This window comes from Nothobranchius furzeri, chromosome 6, assembly GCF_043380555.1.
Source record: "Nothobranchius furzeri strain GRZ-AD chromosome 6, NfurGRZ-RIMD1, whole genome shotgun sequence".
In the NCBI taxonomy this organism is placed as follows: domain Eukaryota; kingdom Metazoa; phylum Chordata; class Actinopteri; order Cyprinodontiformes; family Nothobranchiidae; genus Nothobranchius; species Nothobranchius furzeri.
The window spans coordinates 59,162,734-59,186,171 of NC_091746.1; the positions used below are offsets into that span (position 1 = coordinate 59,162,734).

The 23,438-nt window shown below is 43.2% G+C and overlaps 2 protein-coding genes across 13 annotated transcripts in view; one reads left to right on the plus strand and one right to left on the minus strand.

Annotated features, from left to right (window-relative positions):
* The window catches only part of mapk10 (mitogen-activated protein kinase 10), a 52,089-nt gene extending 49,262 nt beyond the window's left edge, over positions 1–2,827 (minus strand). For all 9 annotated transcript variants that reach the window (XM_070552388.1, XM_070552387.1, XM_015942923.3 and 6 more), the window contains exon 1: positions 2,583–2,827. In XM_070552388.1, the coding sequence (XP_070408489.1) occupies positions 2,583–2,585 (3 nt within the window). In that variant the 5' untranslated portion in view covers positions 2,586–2,827. The remainder of the gene's footprint in view (positions 1–2,582) is intronic.
* Positions 2,828–4,625: 1,798 nt separating this feature from the next.
* Positions 4,626–23,438, plus strand: part of ptpn13 (protein tyrosine phosphatase non-receptor type 13) — a 74,520-nt gene continuing 55,707 nt past the window's right edge. For all 4 annotated transcript variants that reach the window (XM_015942937.3, XM_015942938.3, XM_015942939.3 and 1 more), the window contains exons 1-2: positions 4,626–4,975; positions 22,116–22,235. In XM_015942937.3, coding sequence (XP_015798423.3) covers positions 4,888–4,975; positions 22,116–22,235 — 208 coding nt within the window. In that variant the 5' untranslated portion in view covers positions 4,626–4,887. The remainder of the gene's footprint in view (positions 4,976–22,115; positions 22,236–23,438) is intronic.

Below are 23,438 nucleotides of genomic sequence, written 5' to 3' on the forward strand. Positions count from 1 at the left end.
CTGCTGTGGGATTGGGACTAAATCTGATCCAGCTTCCAGCGGTGCCCCTGACTGTCTATATAAGCCATAAAATAGAATAAAATCAGCAAATTTGGCTAATCAAATATAACTATCTAACTATGCATCTCACTGGTAACTCCATTTTTCCCACACTTTGATTTGCTGGAGTTTCATACTGCCTGATTTTTGTTATCCACTCTTGTTTGTTTTAAGCTGTGTTGTGTTTTAGTTATTTATTTCTTTTATATGCTTGTAGTGTTTCATATTTCCTGGTTTGTTTGTTTTTATCTGTAGACCACTTTGGTCGACAGAGTAAGTACAATATATATATTAAAGGCGGATTGGATTAGATTAGATTTCAAGCAGAAATCCTTTTGTACTGAAACTCTAATTTCCCTCTGGGATTAATAAAGTATCTTTGAATTGAATTGAATTTGTAATCTGAACAAAAATTGTTTGAAGGTATTTTGAGTGTTTTGAAATTGATGGACCAGTGAGTCATTTATAATGACACATACGTTTAAAATCGTTATGCATTTAAGAACATTTTGATTAACCTTAGGCTTAATTTAACCTTAATTCTTTGTATTTTCCTTATTTAAGTTATTTCTTAATCAGTCAATTTCTAAAATCAATGCCTCAAATTTTTTTTATCAAACAACTTGATAATTTGACTAATCAGAATTAAGCTAGAAATAATAATCAGACAGGGTCAGAGACTAATGAGAGACAATGACCGTGTTTCTCATTAATCCACTCTTTATGTAATGACTTTGACCGTGATTATTACAATTAAGGAAGCAATAGCAGAAAGCTCTAAAAATGACTGATGGGGATGTTTATTAAGTAACCAATTTTACTGGATCTTTTTTAAAACTCGAATGACTTGCTTACATTGTTTAAAACTGCTTTATTTGATGTAAAATTAGGATCTGCTGCAATTAAACAAGATGATAAATGATGTTTTCTACTGATGTCCTCTCCAGGACATGCAGAACTAAGTCATCTTACATTAAGATAATACTTTACACTCCCACTATTATTTGAATCTAAAATTCTGCCCGATCTCGTTACACAACAAAGGATAAACACACTGATCTGCATAGGAAAAAATGGAACTGAAATACAAGTATTGTGCAACACAACCTGAGTTTAGTGGTTGTTTTCATTAATGATTCTCCATTGCGTACAGCAACCCCGTGAGAAATCAATGCCATTAATAATCAGTTTGTGAAACACTGCAGTAGCAACTAACAAGCTGTTTCATAAATAAGTCTGATATTAGTCAGGGGAAAAATAGGATTGGTTTTATTATTTCACAGGTAAATAATCCCCAAAACATCAGACTTGCTTATCCTATAAGACAAATATGTCATTCTCACCGGCCCCTGCAGAAACACCCCATATAAAAGCTTTGTTTAATTGTGAGACTCTGTTTCCTGCAGAGCTTTCACAAACATGGAAGCCTGCTCCTGAATAATTCAGCACCCAAGGTCACAGCTCTAAAAACCAGCTCGTTGCTGTCTTTAACGTGGAGAGTTTGTTGTGACACCTTTAAACCTTTAATGACTTCACGATACAGTCCTGGAAATTGGTCCAGAGTGAGCTTTGCACCAAACTCTTTCAAACGAATTTCAACAACCAAAGCAGAACATGCAGCTCAGGTAGTGAGGCCAAATAAAAAACACCACATTTTGATGCATACCTGTGCTAAGCAAACAGTACAATTAATCAGATGGGTTTACAGCCTTTTACCAGTGTTAGTTTAGCAGCGAGCTCACAGCATGAATCATAATAGTGCTCCACTCTGTTTTCTGCACAGTCTCAGCAACAAGTTCAGTTTGTCTAACAAAACCAATAGAAATCACTTAAACTGTTCATTTATATGCACCACAAACCCAAACAGCTTCAGCATAAGCACCTCATAAATCAATACATTTCCTTTAATTCAGACTTTTTGCAAGAAAGCAAGAAGTGTTCAGCTGATTTCAAGATGGATCTATATCCCGGTAAAGTAGTGATGCTCTGCATAATGTACAAGGTGCGCAGCTGACTTCTGAGGGGGAGGAGAGCGGAACCAACCCTGCATGAAGGCCTGCACTACAGCATGTAGCCTGTATGTTTTGAAGAGCATCGTTCATCCATCAACCATTCAGACATGCTTTAACATTTCTGACGATCTCCCCACACAGTCCCAACAATATGCAGACACAGTTGTAATTCAAATGAAATGTTTCATCCTGGATTTCCTTAAATAAATTCACACATTTCTTTGTGTTCCTTTGGGAATTAGCTCAGGAATGTTTAAAGCTGGGTGATGAAGAGCAGACAGACAACAGTGAGTAACGCCATAGCTGCGAGTTGTTATAAAACAACAGCTGAGGATGAGGAGGAGGATGATGAGGAGGAGGAGGAGGAGGAGAAGGAGGGGATTCTTTATTTAAGTCGCTGTCTATTTCCCCACCGAGGCACCACCAGTGGACTTCATTAACCTCCCCTTTCCGATCAATACCCATCCCTCCACCTCGCTGTGGTGACCGGGGGTCCGAGCATCGCGTCCGGTTAGAAACGAGCGGCCTTACCATTCCGTGCCAGCTGATGACGCTCCCAGTCCGGTGCCAGTCCTTTTCAAAACATCCCGAAGAGAAACGTTGCTGAGACCATGGCTGGAGGCGTAACGAGGACGTTCGCGCAGATAACGAACGTTTAGCAATATGAAGAAGGAAATAAAAAGAAGCGATGAAAAAATGGGGGAAATTAACATCTGAAGTGGACGGAACCGAGGTTTGCTGATGCTGAATCACTCTCTCCCCCCACCTCCAGCTCACCAACTTGCAACCATTGTGCTGCAAGATGCTGGCTGTACCAATGTGGACCTACCAGAGCTCAGAGAGAGAGGGAAGAGGAAAAAGAGGTTATAGGGAAATATGTTGCCATAGCAACCGCTCAAGAGCACGTCTGACGTCAGATCCCGAGCAGAGAGAGAGAGAGAGAGAGAGAGAGAGAGAGAGAGAGAGAGAGAGAGAGAGAGAGAGAGAGAGAGAGAGAGAGAGAGAGATCACATAGAGGCTGTTTCTCGGGATGGGAGGGTGTTGGGTGGTAACATCCCACTCTGATGTCCCGTCCTTTAGCTGCCGTCTCACCAATGAGAAACATGGAACTGTATGTCCTTGTTATTGGTCAGGTGTGTCTCACGACTCTTATCGGCCCAACCGTTCATCAATATTCAGCAGTGTTCAGCAAAATAAATAAATAAAAACATGTCACAAAGAAGGGGCGGTTTGGTTTGGTTTGGTCTACAAGTAGATTCACTAACTTGTGTTAGACAGAAGGATCAAACAAACCAAGTCACCAACTGCACGCTAAATAAAATCCAAGTAAAGAAACACAAGATGTTTGAGACGATCAACTGTGAGTCCTGGTAGTGATAAAAACAAAAAACAAACAGAAAAACAAACAAGGCGAAGGACCAATAAGAGAATAGAGTTTTTATTGAAGTGAGTCTTGAAACTTTTCCGAGTATTATATTTTCTCCACAAGCGTTGTGTTAGTAGGATTTTTGTGGAATATGAAATGATAATATAAACATTGCTTATGTGTTATAATCTGTATTTCTTGTTTTGGTGAACCGAGTAGACAGATGGCATTACATTACAAAGAATCACTTGATTTGTTGATTTGTAGCAACAGGCACTCATATATGTTCAATAACATCTTTTTTTTTTTTTTTTGCGAGACCCGAAGAACCCAAGATCACAACTATTCTCATCTCCAGACATTGCTAATAAAACAAGTTCTCCTAAATGTTGTTTCTTTATGAATAACAATGTACATTACGGGCCACGTGTGAATTAAGACAAATTAACCATCTGCATCACGTTTCAAATTAAAAAGAAAACGCCGTGTAATGATGACTAATGGCCACTAGATGGCGAAAGACTCACTATAAACTCTGGCATTTTAGAAGCGATCCATAGGAAGGAAGTAGTCAGCTATGAATTGCTTCCTGGCTGTGGATGACTCACTTTGATGCTGTGGGAAACCACAGGTGTTAGCTAATCTTGATTTTAATTGAGTTTCAAAGAAAAGTAAGTTCTTTCACATAACTATAGTCTCCGACAGGACATGACTGGCTAAACTAATATGTTTTGTACACCCTGTCCTTGTTCTGACAAAAGGTGATAACTTTAATATTTAGTTTTAGTTCAGAAACACATTGACATACATACAAAGTACTTATGAAACGTAACATACATTATTTCTAGCAGGTATGGTATGACAATTTACATAGATGTTGCTCATCTGCTGTTTTATTTCTCGATTAGAGGGCTTTTCAGTGATCAACATTGAAAATAAAAAAGAAACACATCAGGAATAAATAAAACATGAATGGTTCTGTTGAATGGGTTTTAGTTGTTGCTATTTTGTCCTTTGTTTTTTTGGGTGAAATTAAAGGTTACACAAACTTTAACAAATCATGAGCCTTCATGATTTGGGCACCTTGCACCTTTCGCTCGCCGGATGTATATTGCCATGGAAACGGCTGAATGACAGTCCCCCAGCAGACAGCCAATCAGCGGCCTCCGTGAGGAATCTGGTTACTCCCAGCTCCCAGTCAGAGTCAGCCCACGCGAGCTGGCAGAGGGAGGGGTTATTCCGCTCTTCCACAGAAATGGTGACTGGGTTTTACGGGAGGAGAACCCCTAAACTGTTCCAGGGTGGTTTAATGCGACGTCTTAGCATAAGGAGTTTGTTTTTGATTTTTATTTCTTATTTTAATTGCCGCTTGTAGAGTGTAGAGTACTCCTGAAGTGGAATGCCCAGTGGAACTGTTAACCTGTTGCCTGCCTGCCTCGCTAAACTACTATCCAAGATGTTGCTTTGTGGATGGGATGGCGTCTGGTGCTGTTTGTGTGCGCACTTCTAGTCTCGACGAAACATTTCCCCTTAGTTAAGTTACTAGCTCTTTATCCAGGTAAGTTTCCGTTTAACTTTTGTTAAAGTTTATATGTTTTTAAAAGTCTTGTGTTGCTTGCTAACTAGCTTAAATGGAAACCCTGAAGAATTTAATCTAAGAGGGACCACCAGCCTAGTTAAAACGTTGATAACTCAATGCTGTTGGCTAATATCTAACTAGCATCACTACCAGTACTTTGTTTACATCTTAAGGATACACAGGTGTCCACTTCATCTTGGTTTAACCACACAACTATTATCAGCATTTTTAGGGGGTAGGGGACTCGGGAGGAGAAACTTCTTTTTAAAAAAGTCGGAAACTGCGAGGCAATTCAAGACTTCCCAGTCATCTTGTGCATACCTTCGATGGATTGGTCTGCAATTTATGTTAGTTCTCTTGTTTTAAAGCCTTTGGTGTCGTTGAACCACCAGACTGTAGGTTTTGTGGGATGGGAAGAGAGCTCCTACCCCCTCCCCCTTCCTTACCATTTAAATAATCCAAAGTTGACTCTGAGGTCACTGTTTTGCTCCACTAAAGATTGTAATAATTGTGTGAAAATTCTTATTTTCACACATGTAGGCGATGGAAGCGTCATTATCGTCATAGAAATGGATATGGGTAAAATTTTCAGTGTTGGTGTGTTGGAAGAGGAATGGGGTAAACCCTTTGCTCTGCATGTCACGTTACTCATAGCAACCCTGTGATTAACAGAAATGGAGTGGATTAGGTCCAGACCAAAATGAGAAATGAGGGCTTTTGGTGTAGAGCTGGGCTGATAATCAACAAAATGATCATAGCTCTCCTTTGGCTTCACTAGAAAACAAAATCATTCCTAGATTTTCACTAGTATTGTTAGACAAACTTGTGCACCGCTGAACAATGCCAGGCAGAATGCTGTACTCGGTATAATCGGGGGAAAGTACATCAACTAATGCTGTAAAATGTGGATGTTGGTCCCAAAGAAGGAAATCCAACCACTGGATTTTTCCTATTAAGATGAGTCACTCACTACCCTTTGCTATGTAATCATACTTTTTGTATTTATTGAAGCAACTTTATAGTGTTGCAATGAGGAACTATAAATATATGTGTGAAAGCAAATAGTGATTCAGTTAAACATTTAGGACACAAATACTTTGAGTGAAAATGGAGATTGTACTCTGTAAACAAACTACCGTAAATTAAATCAACACTGGAGAATTTGTGTGAACTTTAGAACTTTGTGCCTCTAGCTAGTTTTGATGCTTCACTGACATCCATTGTATACATTCCCACACATATAAATTTTCTTTGCGTCCCTGAAGGCAAAGAAAAGACACGTAACCCCATGACATTATAGTACTTTGATTCTTTGTATCATCCTAAATGCTCACATCTAGATTACAAGACATTTTTAAATGTGTTGCCTGCTTTGATAAACTCTGAAAATAGAGTTTGAAGCAAACAAAAATGCACCATGTCTAACGGATGATTACCAAGGCAATTGTTGTAAAGAGACTCGAGTCAGTGCTATAAGAAAGTGTGTTTGCATTCACATCTACGTCAATCTATAGCAATAAACAAAGGTTAAACTGGGAGCATTAATCCTAGTTTACATGTATGTTAGAAAACCAAATTATTGAATGAAGTGCGTTCCACTCCACTAAAGCCGGGCGTACACTATTACACTTTTTCACTTTTTTGAGCCGATTTTCCCCTCATGCAAAAATCTACAAGATTGGGGCGAGTTTTGCGCTGAGTGTTGTGTACAAGAGGCAGTTAACACCACGTGACCAGCTATCAATCACCAGTCATAAGCTTGCACACATTTCTGGCGTGTTTGATATTTTGCTTGTCCCTCATGACTGCATCGTACTGTTGAAGCCAGTGGGCTGTTTACATGCATATTTGGGTACTTCAGCTCGATTAGTCAACCTTCAATCAGAATAACATGTTTACATTCATTTTAAAATCCGACTTCAGTGTGGCTAAGGCAATAGTTGGTTTTTCTGACACTGCATGTAAACGCACTGAGTGAAGTGGGAACAGAACATGTGAAACTGGCATTCAAATGAGTCCTACTTGTATAAAAATGTTTGGTCTTTGCAAATGCCACACCCAAGGATAGGATGTTTGGATTATATCCTCAGTATTAATATATATATATATATATATATATATATATATATATATATATATATATATATATATATATTCCCATCTCATCCTCCACAGGTGGTCTCATCCTTCCAAGCTCGGGTCCTCTACCAGAGGCCTGGGAGTTTGAGGGTTCTGTGCAGTATCTTAGCTGTTCATAGAACTGCATTTTTCTGGACTGAGATGTCTGATGTTTTTCCTGGGAAGTATAAAAAAGATTTCAAAATGAATAAAAATATGCTTCAAATGAAAAGAAAGTTGTGATTAAAAATGTAAGGAGAGGCATTCCATGTATGCTTACTCTGCTATACAAGGCACGTTACAGAAAAATTTGAACTTTTTGCCCTTCAGATTGCCATATCATCTGAACATTTTATTTTTGTACTGTGTTGTTATAACATGGGAAAGCCCAAAAGCAAGTAAACTCTTTAGACCAGGGGTGTCAAACTCACACGGGGCCAAAATGAAACTCTGGGACGGAGTCGAGGGCCAAACTTAATTTTTTTTTAAAAAAGTGACGGCAAATTTGCACATTTTCTTTATCAATATATATGCAATTTTGAACCTTTTAATTGGGAAACTAACTTATTTCTGCATTAACACTGAATGTGGAATAACCAAATTACACACGAGCAAGTCAGTTTTAAATAAAAGGCATCAGTGGTATTCATTACTTGTGGTATAATCAGCATTTTTAAAATCTATTCAGTATTTGTTTTCTTGTTTATTCATTTTTCTTATTTTTTATTCTCCTTTTTTTCTCCTGTAATACGCGTCATCGCTGCTGTGACATCTAGCTTTCCCCACTGAGGAACAATAAAGGGATTTTCTATTCTATTCATCCATCTGCAGCCTTTCCACTTCCTGTTTACTGCAGGTTAAATCATTTCTCATGGGCCAACAACAAAATAAAAATATAATTTTATCTTAAATTAAAATGCAACATCTCACCTGTTAACTTTCATGTTTTGGAGCAGAAAAAGAGCATAAAACCAACATATTTAAAGCTCAGTTTGCTCCGCTGGTTTACTGTGATGCTCATCTGTTCCAGCCAGATACCTGCATCATGGGGTTGACCTGAGCTGAGGAGGAGACTCCTGTCGTTTTGTTCATCTTCATCATAATAATGACAACATTAGATGACAGGTGCTCACATAGGTTTGTGCTGCTGAACATGTCTGAGCAGCTTGACCACGTTGTTGTGTGTCGGGGAGGAAACACGACAGCAGCCACAGAGTCGTGCTGGTTTGAGCGTGTCGCTGCTCGCTGGAGTTATATCAGCTCTGTCTGGACGTTAGTTGGAAAACTTTCTCTTTCAGTCGTGAACACATTACTGAGCGGCTAGAATCTCCATTTCTGGGCTTCAACGTCAGAAAATAGCTGAGTGAACTCGGCGCTGAGTGAGAGGGGTGTTTAGTTTGTCCGAGACAGCGGAGCTGCAGACACCGGCAGCAGGCGCTGGAAAAAACACAAAGGTGGGGGCGTGTCGCCTCTGCGCTGATGCCGCAAAGCATCATGGGAGTTGAAGTCTTTGTGGTAAAATCGGCCAGCGGGCCAGTTTTAATATATTTTTGATAATTATCTCGCGGGCCACATAAAAAAGCTCCGTGGGCCGCATCTGGCTCGCGGGCCTTGTGTCTGACACGTGCTTTAGACTATCATGAGTACATGATACACTGTATTTGTATATTAATACAGTAAATGATTGGATTTTTTTTTGACAATGCAATTACCAGTGGTGTATACTTCATATTTGATGTCAACATAGTGGGAGGTGTTTTCTGTGCTGCTACCAGTCATGAGTGTTGAAAAAATTATGGAGGACAAACACTGTGATGATGCCATCTCATTATTATAAGAGATTTAAATTATATTTTTGTGTTTTCTTTATAGTATTAGAAACTGTAGTATATTATTTCAGTATGGTCTGGTTTTAACTGGCTGTATGAATTTGAAATATCATCCTTACCAATACTTGGCTTAAAAGATAACCCAATGTTGGCAGTGTGTGCTTACAGGCATCATACTTCTGAGAAAAGAAGTTCACTTTGAGCTTGTTGCTGAACTTTCCTGGCAAGAATAACGTTTGGGAAGGTTTTTGCTTCTGTGCTTGCGCACCACACCAACTGCCGCATCTGTCCCAGATGTTTTTGCCAGCTGAAACCTGTTATCTTTTTGAAGGGCATGAGTGAATTCCTTCTTTCACATATTTTGTATTTTAAGTACCTAAAATAGAATTAGGATTTCAAAGTTTTTACATGTCAGATGTTATTAAAAGTGCTTCTTTGCTTTGTCTTCAGTCCCCAAAAGATCTAAGTTAATATAAAAATTTTTAAAGAGAGCCATATTAAAAAATAGTTGACCTCTGAAAGACAGCAGATCATTTATTATTAATTTTTTTAATGTTCAGTTTTTATTAAATTGTTCTCACGTCCTTACTCCTAGGTTGCAGCTGTGTTACAGACAGGAAGGTGGGTGGAGAGGAAAATCTTTATTAGTGCAGAGTACTGGATTTTTGTCACGTTCAGAATTATTTGTTGAAAATCCTTGTTATTGTGGTCAAGATTTTCAAGCCTAGATTAGCAGCCTAATGCATTTTTTGTGTTTAAATGTAATACTTTACTTTTATTCGTGATATTTTAATACATGAAAACACCTAATGCTGTGTAAGAACCAGAGTATTGAACCAGTGAAGGCGTTCTGCCTTTGCTGGTTTGAAATTCAAATTCCTGAGCACCCTCAGTAATGAGCAGAACCGTGGTTGAATGAGTGAGGAGTTGGCTCGTACAGCAGACCCAGCATGGATAAAAACATTCCACTGCAGGTCTCTGTTGAAATAACAGGGCCTGCAAAACAATCAGTCTTCAGAGCACCCGCTCTCTCCGTTCTCATGGGTAATGAACAAGATGGGCAGGATCCCACTTGGCTTCAAACTTCACGCCTCCCATTGACTAGAATGGTTAACGTGCATTCCTGCATAAACATTTACCCCTGTGACAAGTTTACTCATTAACTCTTCTCAAAGCTCCAACTCATAGAAAGAACATTGTTTCATATATTGCTTTCAGAAAAAAAACAAGCACCAACGAGCCTTCTGACCCAGTTTTCAGCAAAGTTTAATAAAATAAATAATATGCAATACAAAAAATTAAATAAATAAAACACCATGTCAGACAACAAAGATGTTTGGAATAATTCTTTTGTAAATTAAGATTTCTACCGGTGCTCCTGTTATTGGTTAACCATCTAGGCTAATGTATGTTAAGTTGGTTGAAGTTTTCACAGGCCCTTCTCAGAAATTTTGCTCGGAAACCAAAACGTTGACCAGACTTTTTGTTTATTTGGTGAACATTCTCAACTGTTGTTTGCCAATGATTTAGGCTTAAGCGATTCATTAAAGAGACAATGTGTAGTTTTTACCATTCATCTCTGGAAATATCCATTGAAATGTTGTTGAAAATAAATTAAATGATTCCCAGTTGTTGAAACATATTGCTACCTATATACTCCGGTTAAACTTGGGTTATTAACAAAAATAAAAAAATTGTGTGTAGTTTATAATCCGTAATTTAAACATAAACTGAAACCAAAGCACAGAGAGGCGGAGTCTTGCTGTTGCGGTGCTTATTGGTCGGTTGCAGACAGGATTTGTAGATTTTCTAACAGTGCTTGTAGACTGTCAGAGGCTGTCTTTGGTTGTGAAATGGCTGAAAAGCTGTCACAAAGCCGGTCAGAATGGATGACCACAGATTTGCAAATCCCCCTTACGTTCACCATTTTTTTCACACGATTACACTCCCGACGAGGGATTAGGCTAAGACGGCCGTAAATTGCACAGTGTGATCTGGGCTTTCGACAGTGTTGCGCTGATTTGCCGGCACAGTGTGTCTTCTAAAAGTGGTTCTAGACTCTGGAAATCATAATAATCTTTCGAAAATAGTCTTGTGGTTACATCGGCAACAAATAGTGAACAACACTGTCTTGAAATGTTTCTAAAATGCCTTGAAACATATTTAAGGGCGTTGACTTCAGTTTCCTCAATTGAGTCGCAGGGCCTTACTGTAGAGTTTTTATTTTTTTATTTATTTATTTATTTTTTTTGCACATATTCAAAAGTTTTGCAAGAATTTTTATGATTTTTGTTTCTGCAAGTCAGTAGTGCAAGTAGGGCTGGCCAATAAATCGAAAATGTATTATCGAAATTTCTGACTCTTATTGAGATAATTTTTCCCATGTCGATAAATTTGATAAATAAAAATTAAAATAAATGTGTAGGTTGGCAACGGTCATGTCCCTCTAAGAAGCTGTACCACCTTGAGTCATGTTAAAATGTGACTCAACGTAATACATGTGACAGCCCCATCTAGTGGACAACTTTTGATTCTGGACATAACTGTAGTTATCGTCCATGTATCATTATGAAGGTGAAATCCTCAATATATCGTGATATTGATTTTAGGCCATATTGCCCCGCCCTAAGTGCAAGTAATGTGAGACAAGTTTGGGATGGGTTGGTGACCGAAAATTACTAATGCAGGTATAGATTGATGATTTACCTGCAAAGCATTGCTTCTTGTCGCACCTCCACCAGAGAAAGTGAGGGTAAACTGAGACATAATTAAGACTTTTGGACTAAATTTGATGGATACATCTTTCACAGCAGTTGGAATTTGTTTGCAATTAAGTCATAACCCCTGTTTAGCCTATCATATAGAACTTTGGTATACTTTCCAATTCAGTGGGATTCTGGTTTCTAAATTGCAATTAATTTGCTTAGTTAGTTTGTCTTAACTTTTCATAAGCAGTCACAATCCAGATATCTGACATAGTTGTGCCTTTATGGGCATTTTTGTGGTATTCCCCTTGTGTTTTCATGCCCTATTTGCTTGTTTATCAAATTGTTGAGAACAGACATATTTTACTGTGAATTTGAGTCTCTTGTTTGTAAACTTTTTTGGAAATTGTTATCTTTGCAAGTGTAGATTTTCTGTTTCCCATTTGTGGGGGTTATCCCTTGTCATTCAATAAGAGCATTGTACAGCACACTTTCACTGTAGCTTATGCTGCATGTGCAAACCTTTCATCAAACAATTTCTTACATTAGACAGATATTAACATTTTCAAAAACTGGTAAATTATGAATATTTATGTAAAGAACAATGTGGAACTGAGTGTTATCTCTTATAGTGTAGTTTAAAAGTGTTTTTGTCTCTTGACTGGAGGTGCGTATTTTCCCTTGGTGTGAATAGTTTCTGCTCAACCTGTTGGTGTCTGTAATACTGGAGCTTCCTGTTTGCCCACATTGGTATCATACCTTTGCTGAACTGAGGATTAGAAACTACAGTCACTTTAGCACAGTGGCTGGAGTTTAAATAGAAGTTGTAACAGATCATACATTCATTGTCTTTTTTAAAAAAAATTGCCTACTTCAACTTGACTCATTTGTAGCTTTCATGACATTTAACAGAAAGCTACACACAAAGCATAACATGTCATGAAGGTAATTAAAAGAAAGTAGACTTTATTTTTCTACATACTATGTGGAACTAGGGCTAGGCAATAAACTGAAAATTTATCATTATTGAAATTTCTGACTCTTATCGAGATAATTTTTTCCATCGCAATAAATTTGATAATGAAAAGATGTGTATAGGTTGGTAATGTCCATGTCCTTTTAAGAAGCTGTACCACCTTCAGTCACGTAAAAATGTGACTCAACGTAATACATGTGACAGCCCCGTCTAGTGGACAACTTTTGTTTCTGCACATACCTGTAATTATCATCCATTTATCGTTATCGAAGGGAAATCTTCTATATATCATGATATTTTAGGCTATAATGCACAGCCCTATGTGGAACTATAAGGTTTTTAATCTACTTATATTGATAAAATGTGGCTTTATTAAATATAACCAGTGATGGAGGGTATATGTGTCTGTGTGCATATGTCCGTCCGTCCATCCATCCATCCATCCATTCATCCTCTTCATCCGTAGTCGGGTCGCGGGGGCAGTAGCCTAATGCAAGAGGCCCAGACTTCCCTCCCCCCAGCCACTTGGGCCAGCTCCTCCAGGTGAATCCCAAGGCGTTCCCTGGCCAGGTGAGAGACATAGACCCTCCACCGTGTCCTGGGTCTACCTTTAGGTCTCGTCCCGGTTGGACGTGCCTGGAAAACCTCACCAGGGAGGCGTCTACGAGACATCCTGACCAGATGCCTGAGCCACCTCATCTGGCTCCTCTCGATGTGGAGGAGCAGCGGGTCTACTCCAAGCCCCTTCCGAAAGGCTGAGCTTCTCACCCTATCTCTAAGGGAGAGCCCAGCCACTCTTCGGAGAAAACTCATTTCGGACGCTTGTATCCGCGATCTCTTTCTTTCGGTCACTACCTAAAGCTCATGACCATAGGTGAGGGTAGGAACGTAGATCGACCGGTAAATTGAGAGCTTTGCCTTCTGACTCAGCTCTCTCTTCACCACAACAGACCGGTACAACGCCTGTATCACTGCAGATGCAGCACCAGTCCGCCTATCGATGTCACGCTCCAGTTTTCCCTCACTCGTGAACAAGACCCCGAGATACTTAAACTCCTCCACTTGGGGCAGGACCTCATCCCTGACCCGGAGAAGGCATTCTACCCTTTCCCGAATCAAGACCATGGTCTCAGATTTAGAGGAGCTGATTCTCATCCCAGCTGCTTCACACTCGGCTGCAAACCGCTCCAGCGAAAGCTGAAGATCACGTTCTGATGAAGCCAACAGGACCACATCATCTGCAAAAAGCAGAGACCTGATCCTCAGGCCACCAAAACGGATGCCGTCCACACCTTGGCTGCGCCTAGAAATCCTGTCCATAAAGATTATGAACAGAATCAGTGACAAAGGGCAGCCTTGGCAGAGTCCAACTCTCACTGGGAACGAGCCCGACTTACTGCCGGCAATGCGGACCAAGCTCTGACACAGGTCACACAGGGAACTAACAGCCCATATCAGAGGGCCTGGTACCCCATACTCCCGGAGTACCCCCCACAGGGCCCCCCGAGGGACTCGGTCAAACGCCTTCTCCAAATCCACAGAACACATGTAGACTGGTTGGGCTAATTCCCATGCACCCTCCAGGATCCCCCTAAGGGTATAGAGCTGGTCCAGTGTTCCACGGCCAGGACGAAAACCACATTGCTACTCCTGAATCTGAGGTTCAACAATCCGACAGATGCTCCTCTCCAGAACCCCTGAATAGACTTTACCAGGAAGGCTCAGCAGTGTGATTCCCCTGTAGTTGGAACACACCCTGCGGTCCCCCTTTTTAAATAAGGGTACCACCACCCCGGTCGGCCAGTCCAGTGGGACTGCCCCCGATGTCCACACGATATTGGAGAGCCTCTCGTCTCGTCTCGTCTCGTCTTCCTCCGCTTATCCGGGTCCGGGTCGCGGGGGCAGCATCCCAACTAGGGAGCTCCAGGCCGTCCTCTCCCCGGCCTTGTCCACCAGCTCCTCCGGCAGGACCCCAAGGCGTTCCCGGACCAGATTGGAGATGTAACCTCTCCAACGTGTCCTGGGTCGACCCGGGGGCCTTCTGCCGGCAGGACATGCCCGAAACACCTCCCCGGGGAGGCGTCCAGGAGGCATCCTGACCAGATGCCCAAACCACCTCAACTGGCTCCTTTCGATCCGGAGGAGCAGCGGTTCTACTCCGAGTCCCTCCCGAATGTCCGAGCTCCTCACCCTATCTCTAAGGCTGAGCCCGGCCACCCTACGGAGGAAACTCATTTCGGCCGCTTGTATCCGCGATCTCGTTCTTTCGGTCATTACCCAAAGCTCATGACCATAGGTGAGGATTGGGACGTAGATCGACCGGTAAATCGAGAGCCTGGCTTTCTGGCTCAGCTCCCTCTTCCCCACGACAGATCGGCTCAGCGTCCGCATCACTGCAGACGCCGAACCAATCCGCCTGTCGATCTCCCGATCCCTCCTACCCTCACTCGTGAACAAGACCCCGAGATACTTAAACTCCTCCACTTGAGGTAGGACCTCTCCCCCGACCCGGAGGTGGCAAGCCACCCTTTTCCGGTCGAGAACCATGGTCTCAGATTTGGAGGTGCTGATCCTCATCCCAGCCGCTTCACATTCGGCCGCGAACCTACCCAGCAAGAGCTGAAGGTCAGAGCTGGATGAAGCTAGGAGGACCACATCATCCGCAAAAAGCAGAGACGAGATTCTCCTGCCACCAAACTCGACACACTCCACACCACGGCTGCGTCTAGAAATTCTGTCCATAAAAGTGATGAACAGAACCGGTGACAAAGGGCAGCCCTGGCGGAGTCCAACCCTCACTGGGAACAGGTCCGACTTACTACCGGCTATGCGGACCAAACTCACGCTCCTCTGGTAAAGGGACTGAATGGCCCTTAACAGAAAGCTACCCACCCCATACTCCTGGAGCGTCCCCCACAGGGTGCCCCTGGGGACACGGTCATAAGCCTTCTCCAAATCCACAAAGCACATGTGGATTGGTTGGGCAAACTCCCATGCCCCCTCCATCACCCTTGCAAGGGTATAGAGCTGGTCCACAGTTCCACGGCCAGGACGAAAACCACATTGCTCCTCCTCTATCTGAGATTCAACTATCGATCGGACCCTCCTCTCCAGTACCTTGGAGTAGACCTTTCCAGGGAGGCTGAGGAGTGTGATCCCCCTATAGTTGGAACACACCCTCAGGTCACCCTTCTTAAAGATGGGGACCACCACCCCGGTCTGCCACTCCCTAGGAACTGCCCCCGATGACCACGCAATGTTGTAGAGACGTGTCAACCATGACAGCCCTACAACATCCATAGCCTTGAGATACCCAGGACGAACCTCATCCGCCCCCGGGGCTCCGCCGCTGTGTAGTTGTTTGACTACCTCAGCAACTTCTGCCCCCGAGATCGGACAGTCCATCCCCAGGCCTCCCAGCTCTGGTTCCTCCTCGGAATGCGCATTGGTGGGATTGAGGAGCTCCTCAAAGTATTCCTTCCACCGTCCGACTATAGCCTCAGTTGACGTCAGCAGCTCCCCATCCCCACTGTAAACAGTGTGAGCGAGTTGCTGCCTTCCTCTCCTGAGGCGCCGGACAGTTTGCCAGAACCTCTTTGGAGCCGATCGATAGTCTTTCTCCATGGCCTCACCAAACTCCTCCCATGCCCGAGATTTTGCCTCGGCAACTGCCACTGCTGCACCCCGCTTGGCTATCCGGTACCTGTCTGCTGCCTCCGGAGACCCACAGACCAGCCACGCCCTGTAGGCCTCCTTCTTCAGCCTGACGGCTCCCCGAACCTCTGGTGTCCACCAGCGGGTACGGGGGTTGCCACCACGACTGGCACCGGCCACCTTACGGCCACAGCTAGCAACAGCCGCCTCGACAATCGCAGAGTGGAACAAGGCCCACTCGGACTCAATGTCCCCCACTGCTCTCGGGACGTGGTCAAAGCTCTGCCGGAGGTGGGAGTTGAAGACCGTCTTGACAGGTTCTTCTGCCAGGCGTTCCCAGCAGACCCTCACTATGCGTTTGGGTCTGCCAGGTCTACGCGGCATGTTCCCTTGCCATCTGATCCAACTCACCACCAGGTGGTGATCAGTTGACAGCTCCGCCCCTCTCTTCACTCGGGTGTCCAAAACATACGGCCGCAGGTCAGATGATACGACTACAAAATCTATCATCGACCTGTGACCTACGCTGCCCTGGTACCAAGTGTACCGGTGGGCATCCTTATGTTCGAACATGGTGTTCGTTATGGCCAAACTGCGGCTTGCACAGAAGTCCAATAACAAAACACCGCTCGAGTTCTGATTAGGTGGGCCGTTCCTCCCAATCACACCCCTCCAGGTCAAGCTGTCATTGCCCACGTGAGCATTGAAGTCCCCCAGCAGGACAATGGAGTCCCCTGATGGAGCACTATCTAGCACTCGTCCCAGGGACTCCAAAAAGGGTGGGTACTCTGAACTGATATTTGGCCCATAAGCACAAACAACAGTCAGGACCCGTTCCCCGACCCGAAGGCGCAAGGAAGCTACCCTCTTGTCCCCCGGGGTAAACCCCAACACACAGGCAGAGAGTCTCGGGGCTAACAAAAAGCCAACCCCAGCCCTCCGCCTCTCACCCGGAGCAACTCCAGCAAAGTAGAGTGTCCAACCCCTCTCCAGGGCTCGGGTTCCAGAGCCAATGCAATGTGTCGAGGTGAGTCCGACTATATCTAGCCGGTACCGCTCAACCTCTGCCACAAGCTCCGGCTCCTTCCCCGCCAGCGAGGTGACGTTCCATGTCCCAAAAACTAGTTTTCTTGTCCGGGGATTGGACCGCCAAGGCTCCCGCCTTGGTCTGCCACCCGATTCGCATTGCACCGGACCCTTCATGTTCCTCCTGCGGGTGGTGGGTCCACAGTTGGACGAGCCCATGTATCCGGTTCGGGCTGGGCCCGGCCGGGCCCCATGGGCAAAAGCCCGGCCACCAGGCGCTCGCTCACGGGCCCCAACCCCAGGCCTGGCTCCAGGGTGGGACCCCGGTAACCCTCCGGGCCGGGTACTCCGACTCTTCATTTTAACCGCCATGAAAGATCCTTCGAACCGTTCTTTGTCTCACCCTTCAGCTAAGACCAATTTGTCATATTGGAGAGCCGCGTCAGCCAACACAGCCCCACAACATCCAGAGCCTTAAGGAACTCCGGGCAGATCTCATCCACCCCTGGAGCCTTGCCACAGAGGAGCTTTTTAACCACCTCAGTGACCTCAGCCCCAGAGATTTGAGAGGCCAACCCAAAGTCCCCAGACTCTGCTTCCTCACTGGAAGACGTGTCGGTGGGATTGAGGAGGTCTTCGAAGTATTCTGCCCACCGATCCACAATGTCCTGAGTAGAGGTCAGCAGCACACCGTCCCCACTATAGATAGTGTTGGCAGCGCCCAACCCCCCCCCCCCCCCCCCCCCCACCCCCCACCCCCCCACCCCACCCCCGAGGCGCTGGATGTGGACAAGAATCTCCTCAAAGCCGTACGGAAGTCTTGCTCCATGGTCTCACCAAACTTCTCCCATGCCCGGGTTTTTGCCTTGGTGACCACCCGAGCCGTGTTCCGCTTGGACTGCCGGTACCCGTCAGCTGCCTCTGGAGTCCCACATGCCTTCTCCAAGTTTGAAGCCTGCTTTTTCCAGTCAGAGCACCACTTTGTCATTATTAGTCATTTCTTTTAAACCTTTGACTATGTTTTCATGACTCACAAACACACGTCTAAATAAACAGTTTTAGAATAAGAAGAATAAGAATACCTTTAGATGATTAAAAATTCAATGTAGGTCTATCTTTTATAACTACAGGATCCTGAGATACTATGTTTTTCTACAGAAAAACATATTTGTCCCATCAACACAAGTTTAAACTAAATCCAAAGGAAATTTGGATTTCCCAGCTTCCACCGAGCGTTCAAATGAACCATGTACGCACAAATCAAGTCAGGTGGGAAAATAGTCTCAAAAGGATTTTTGTACTTGTAAACTGATCTGTGTGTAATGTAGTTTTGTCCGTGTGTACCAGGTGATTTGTGTGTGCGTACTCAATGATTTGTACGTGTACTCAATGATTTGTACGTGTAAGAGCTGAAGTTACACACCAAAATGTAAACACAAGTTACAAATCAAGAGTTACACACACACACACAAATATAGACACACATGCACAGATTTAGATACACACGGACAGATCTTTTGAAACTTTTTTTCCCCCGTACTGAGCCAACTCACCACCAGGTAGTGGTCAGTTGACAGCTCCGCCCCTCTCTTCACCCGAGTGTCCAAAACATGCGGCCGCAGGTCAGACGAAACAACAAAAAAGTCGATCATCGAGCTGCGACCTAAGGTATCCTGGTGCCAAGAGCACATATGGACACCTTTACACATGGTGTTCATAATGGACAATCCATGACTGGCACAGAAGTCTAATAACAAAACACCACTCGAATTCAGATCAGGGGGGCCGTTCCTCCCAACCACACCTCTCCAGGTCTCACTGTCATTGCCCCGTGTGATGTGTCTGTGTGCAAATGTCTTGTGCTTATTTTTCTACAGCTGCAGAGTATTATGAGATAAATCATTAAAAAATGTCAACGTTCACCCAAGGGCACAAAACAATGAACATGTTGGTCATAACAGCCCAGATGATACAAAAGCTGTTCAACAGTTTTTGAAGCTATTGTGGCACTAGGGAAATATGGCTTTTGATTCTTCAATATTATACCACTTTTGAAATTATTGCAGGTTTGTTGGTGACTAAAATGCAGAGGGTAGTTTCAACATTAATTCAAGGGCCTGAACATGCTGACGTGAACACAAGTATGATTTCATGGTGCTTATTATGTGTTTTCTGGACTGCTTTAACCTTGTACCAGAGATTAACCTCAAACCGAAAAACTTAACTCAAACTTCTTATTCCTTTGGCAAGCCAAGAGCCAAGGTGGAGTTTTAGCAGGGAAAAGATGCACTTGAAACACTGCAATTTTACTTACTGTATTTTCCGGACTATAAGTCACACATTTTCATAGTCTGTCTGGTCCTGTGACTTGTATACCAAAGTGACTTTTATACCAAATTATGTATACCACGCTGCTGCGGGCCGGCTCCAGTCCAGGTTTCAGCTCCTCTGCCCCGCTGCAGCCTGTGGCGGAGTGCTGCGGGCACTCTCCCCGCCCGCTGGGAGGGTTTGAAATAGGGATGTCCTGATCCGATCACATGATCGGAAATAGGCCACGATCACGTGGTTTTAGACTGATCGGGACTCGGGCTTTACTTCCCGATCCAAGCCCCAATCCGGAGTTGGATACTGGGTTCAAATTACAGGAGAGCAACTTGGTTCTCCTTAAAGGTTGTCAGGCTCCCCTGATGCCCTTAACTTACACATCCAGAAGGAGCACAAATGAGATCCAGTTTCTACCCATATTATATTATTTATATGGACTCAGAGTAGCGGGGATTCTTTTGAGCAGAGATGCAGAGAGCTGCAGGCAGACTGCTGATTATTCATGAACTCAAGCTGCATTCTGCACACGGTCACAGTAACATTTTCTGTTTCTAGTGGTGTCACCAAAAAATATATAATTAACACACAGTCATTCGTGTCCGTTCATTTTCTCTCTGGTAAGTTCTGTCTGTATTTGAGCATGACGTGTGGATGCACGCGCTCACGCTACCCCGGCTGCAGCGCTCGTCACTGGCGCAGCCGGGCAGCGCAGCGCACACTCCGCTTTTTTGCGGTCAATAGATCAATTTGTTCTGCTAGTTAAAAAGTTACTTGTGAGGTGAAAAGAAGGAAGCAGGCAGGAGTTTTTCTGGAGGACTGGGAGATGCAGGAAGATCAGAGACAGACAGGACAGGAAGATAGGAAAATAAAACCCAAAAAACCAAAACAAAGTTCTTGAAAAAAATAAAATGTAGGTAGACTGATCTCACTACATGTTTGTACCTGTATAAAGCAATAATTTATCAGCATGTAGTATTTATATAGTTGATACAGTTCAGATCATCTTCTGATGGGCTGCATGGTGGCACAGTTGTTAGCACTGTTGCCTCGCAGCACGAAGGTTGCAGGTTCGAAACTCGGCAAACTGCTTGGTGAAAAGGCAACGCCTGTTTGCCCAATTATTAGAAAATGGAATAAACTCAAAACGAATGTAAGTCCTCCCCAGAATGAGGCTCCATGCAAGATTCGGCCTGCTGGAGTATCGATGATCATAAAAAAGTGAGGGATGAAAACCATATTAAAAGACCTGGTTAATGAACATAATGAGAACTGGGACCATAGTTATCACAGGTGACCATAAGCAACACACTACACTGTCGTGGATTAAAATTCTGCAGTGCACTCATAACCCCCTGCGCAAGCCAGCACTTATCTAGACTCATCACAAATTGTCAGTGACCATCAGGATTACCTAGAGCAGGGGTCACCAACTGTGGTCCTCGAGGGCTACTACTGGCTGTGCAGCGCACCATGTTAAAGACCAAAGGAGACAGATCATTTGCTGCTGTGGCCCCCATACTCTGGAAGTCTCTTCTCACGAGCTTGAGACCAGTGGACTCAGTGGTCTCCTTTAAAAAGCGGCTGAAAACTCACTTGTTCAAGCTGGCTTTTGCGTGACTTTCATCACCACCCTCTCCTTATTCTGCTCTTTCTACCAACTCTGCCTTTCCTGCGATCCCCTGATTTCCCTCTTTCCTATTCATTTTCTCTAACGAGCAGAATGTCCGCCCTCTATGTGATTGTTGCTTTTTTGTCAGGTTTATAGAAAATCATAGGCCTTGGCGATAAATCAATTTAATGAATGAATTCGAATTTTTTGTTGCGGGTGATTAAAAAATAAAGTAAATCAGATTTTTATGTAATAGCGCCTTTTTGGCCTCCCAGAGCTTCCATAGCGTTAGTTTCACATAACTGCGACAACGTCACAGCACGCACACGAAACAGCAACAGCAAGCGACTTCATGGCCACCGGTGAGAGTGGGAAGTTTGTTCCTAAGAAAGGAATGAAATCATCCGTTGTTTGGAACTGGTTTGGGTTTGCTGCGACGGACGTGGAGAGTGGCACTTTTTTATTCCAAGAGGGTGTTCATTCATTCCTTATTCATCTCAGAAATGAGGGTTATATTTGTCTTGCTTGTGATTAAATAAATACTTAATTGGCTTTAAGGTGCCTTCCATTTGTACTTATTGCTATTCTTAATAATTGAAGAGGAGAGAGAGAATCGGAAAATAATCGTAAATCGAATAAAAAAATATAAAATCTGAGATTTTATTCTTAGGCCGTATCGTCCAGCCCTCGAAAATCATCAAGAAGATTCAGTATAAGCCCATTGCAGATCAGGATCACATTCATTAAAAACGTCTAAACAAAGCATTGACCTGGTATTCTGAGCTCTCGTGTTTCTGTGTTTATTTTACAGCATGTTGGATGAGGATGATCTTTCATAAACATGATCTCACACACTTGCCTTTCTCTATCCGGCCAGGGAAGATGCACGTGACTCTGGCAGAAGCCTTGCAGGTTCGAGGAGGCCCGCTCCAGGAGGAAGAGGTGTGGGCGGTGCTCAGTCAGAGTGCAGAGAGCCTCCAGGAACTTTTCTACAAAGGTAAGACTGCACAGAGTCAAGAGTGCAAACAAAATGATCTTACAGTGCACAAATACTACTTGGAAACCTTTAAACAGTTTGTAGCTAAAGTTTGTCTTTTGCCAGTCTTACTAATTTCTAAGCTGAGTTGGACTATACAAAACTTTATTTTAAGTAGCTGAATAACAATTATGTGAAATTCAGTCTTATGTTTATTGTAGATTATTTTAAAAGAATATCGTTTGGCCCCTCTTCAAGGAAAGTTTTTTGTTATGGACATTTTAATGATTTTTCTTTGATTTGTATGCCAGTAAATGCCCTTGAAGGCAGAAAAAGATAGTTTTCCCATTCCAGGTTGTGTATTTACTTAAGAAAACTTAAACAGTAGGTGACCGGGAAGTTTGTCTTGGGAAATGCTGGAGTATGTGAAAACGTCAATAACCACAGTGTGCTGTACACTGTCTAAAATATTTAAGCATGGTTCCTGGTTTCATGCACTTGGTTCCATTGGTCATATTTGTCTTATCTAAGCTGCTGATTGTTGTAAATTCCCATGAAACAGTAACCTCAGTTTCACCAAGTGCATTTCTACATGAACCAGCTCAACTTCTAAATCCAGTTCTGCAGACAGTTTTGTCATACCGTAGAAAGGCTGTCTTATCGGTACACTCTTGTGAACATTCCTGTCGTGGTGAGGTCACAATTATACCACACGGAGTGTTCACAGTTATGCTATTTAAATGAAGGCATGTTAAAATAATTTCAGAAATCCAATGCAGGATGCAAAGTGTGTTTCAGTATTTGCCAATTTACATATACAGCCTTTCCTCTCCCTTTCCAGTGTGTACTGTGTAAATTGTGGCATGTGGTTTGTAGAGCTCTAGTCTGCTGAGTGAAGCTAAAATTTGAATAGCAGATGTTGGGCCCAGCTATTATGCAGCCACTGAACTATGTAAGGAAGCTTGTTTGCCACAAGAATGGGTTATTAATGAAAGTGATTCAAGCTCTAATTCTCACCAGACAATTTGTTAGATGTGCTGGTTAATGGCGAGACTCGTGAGCAGACAGAGTATGAAAGTACAGCTAGAAGATAAAAATGAAATGTTAACATACTGCTCTGAATTTTGCACACGTGTATGTGTGTGTAAACATTAGTGCTTTACTCTGTGTCCAAGAATGATTTCTTTTAGTGATGCGTGGGTATTTCTGATTAGTCATGGGAGT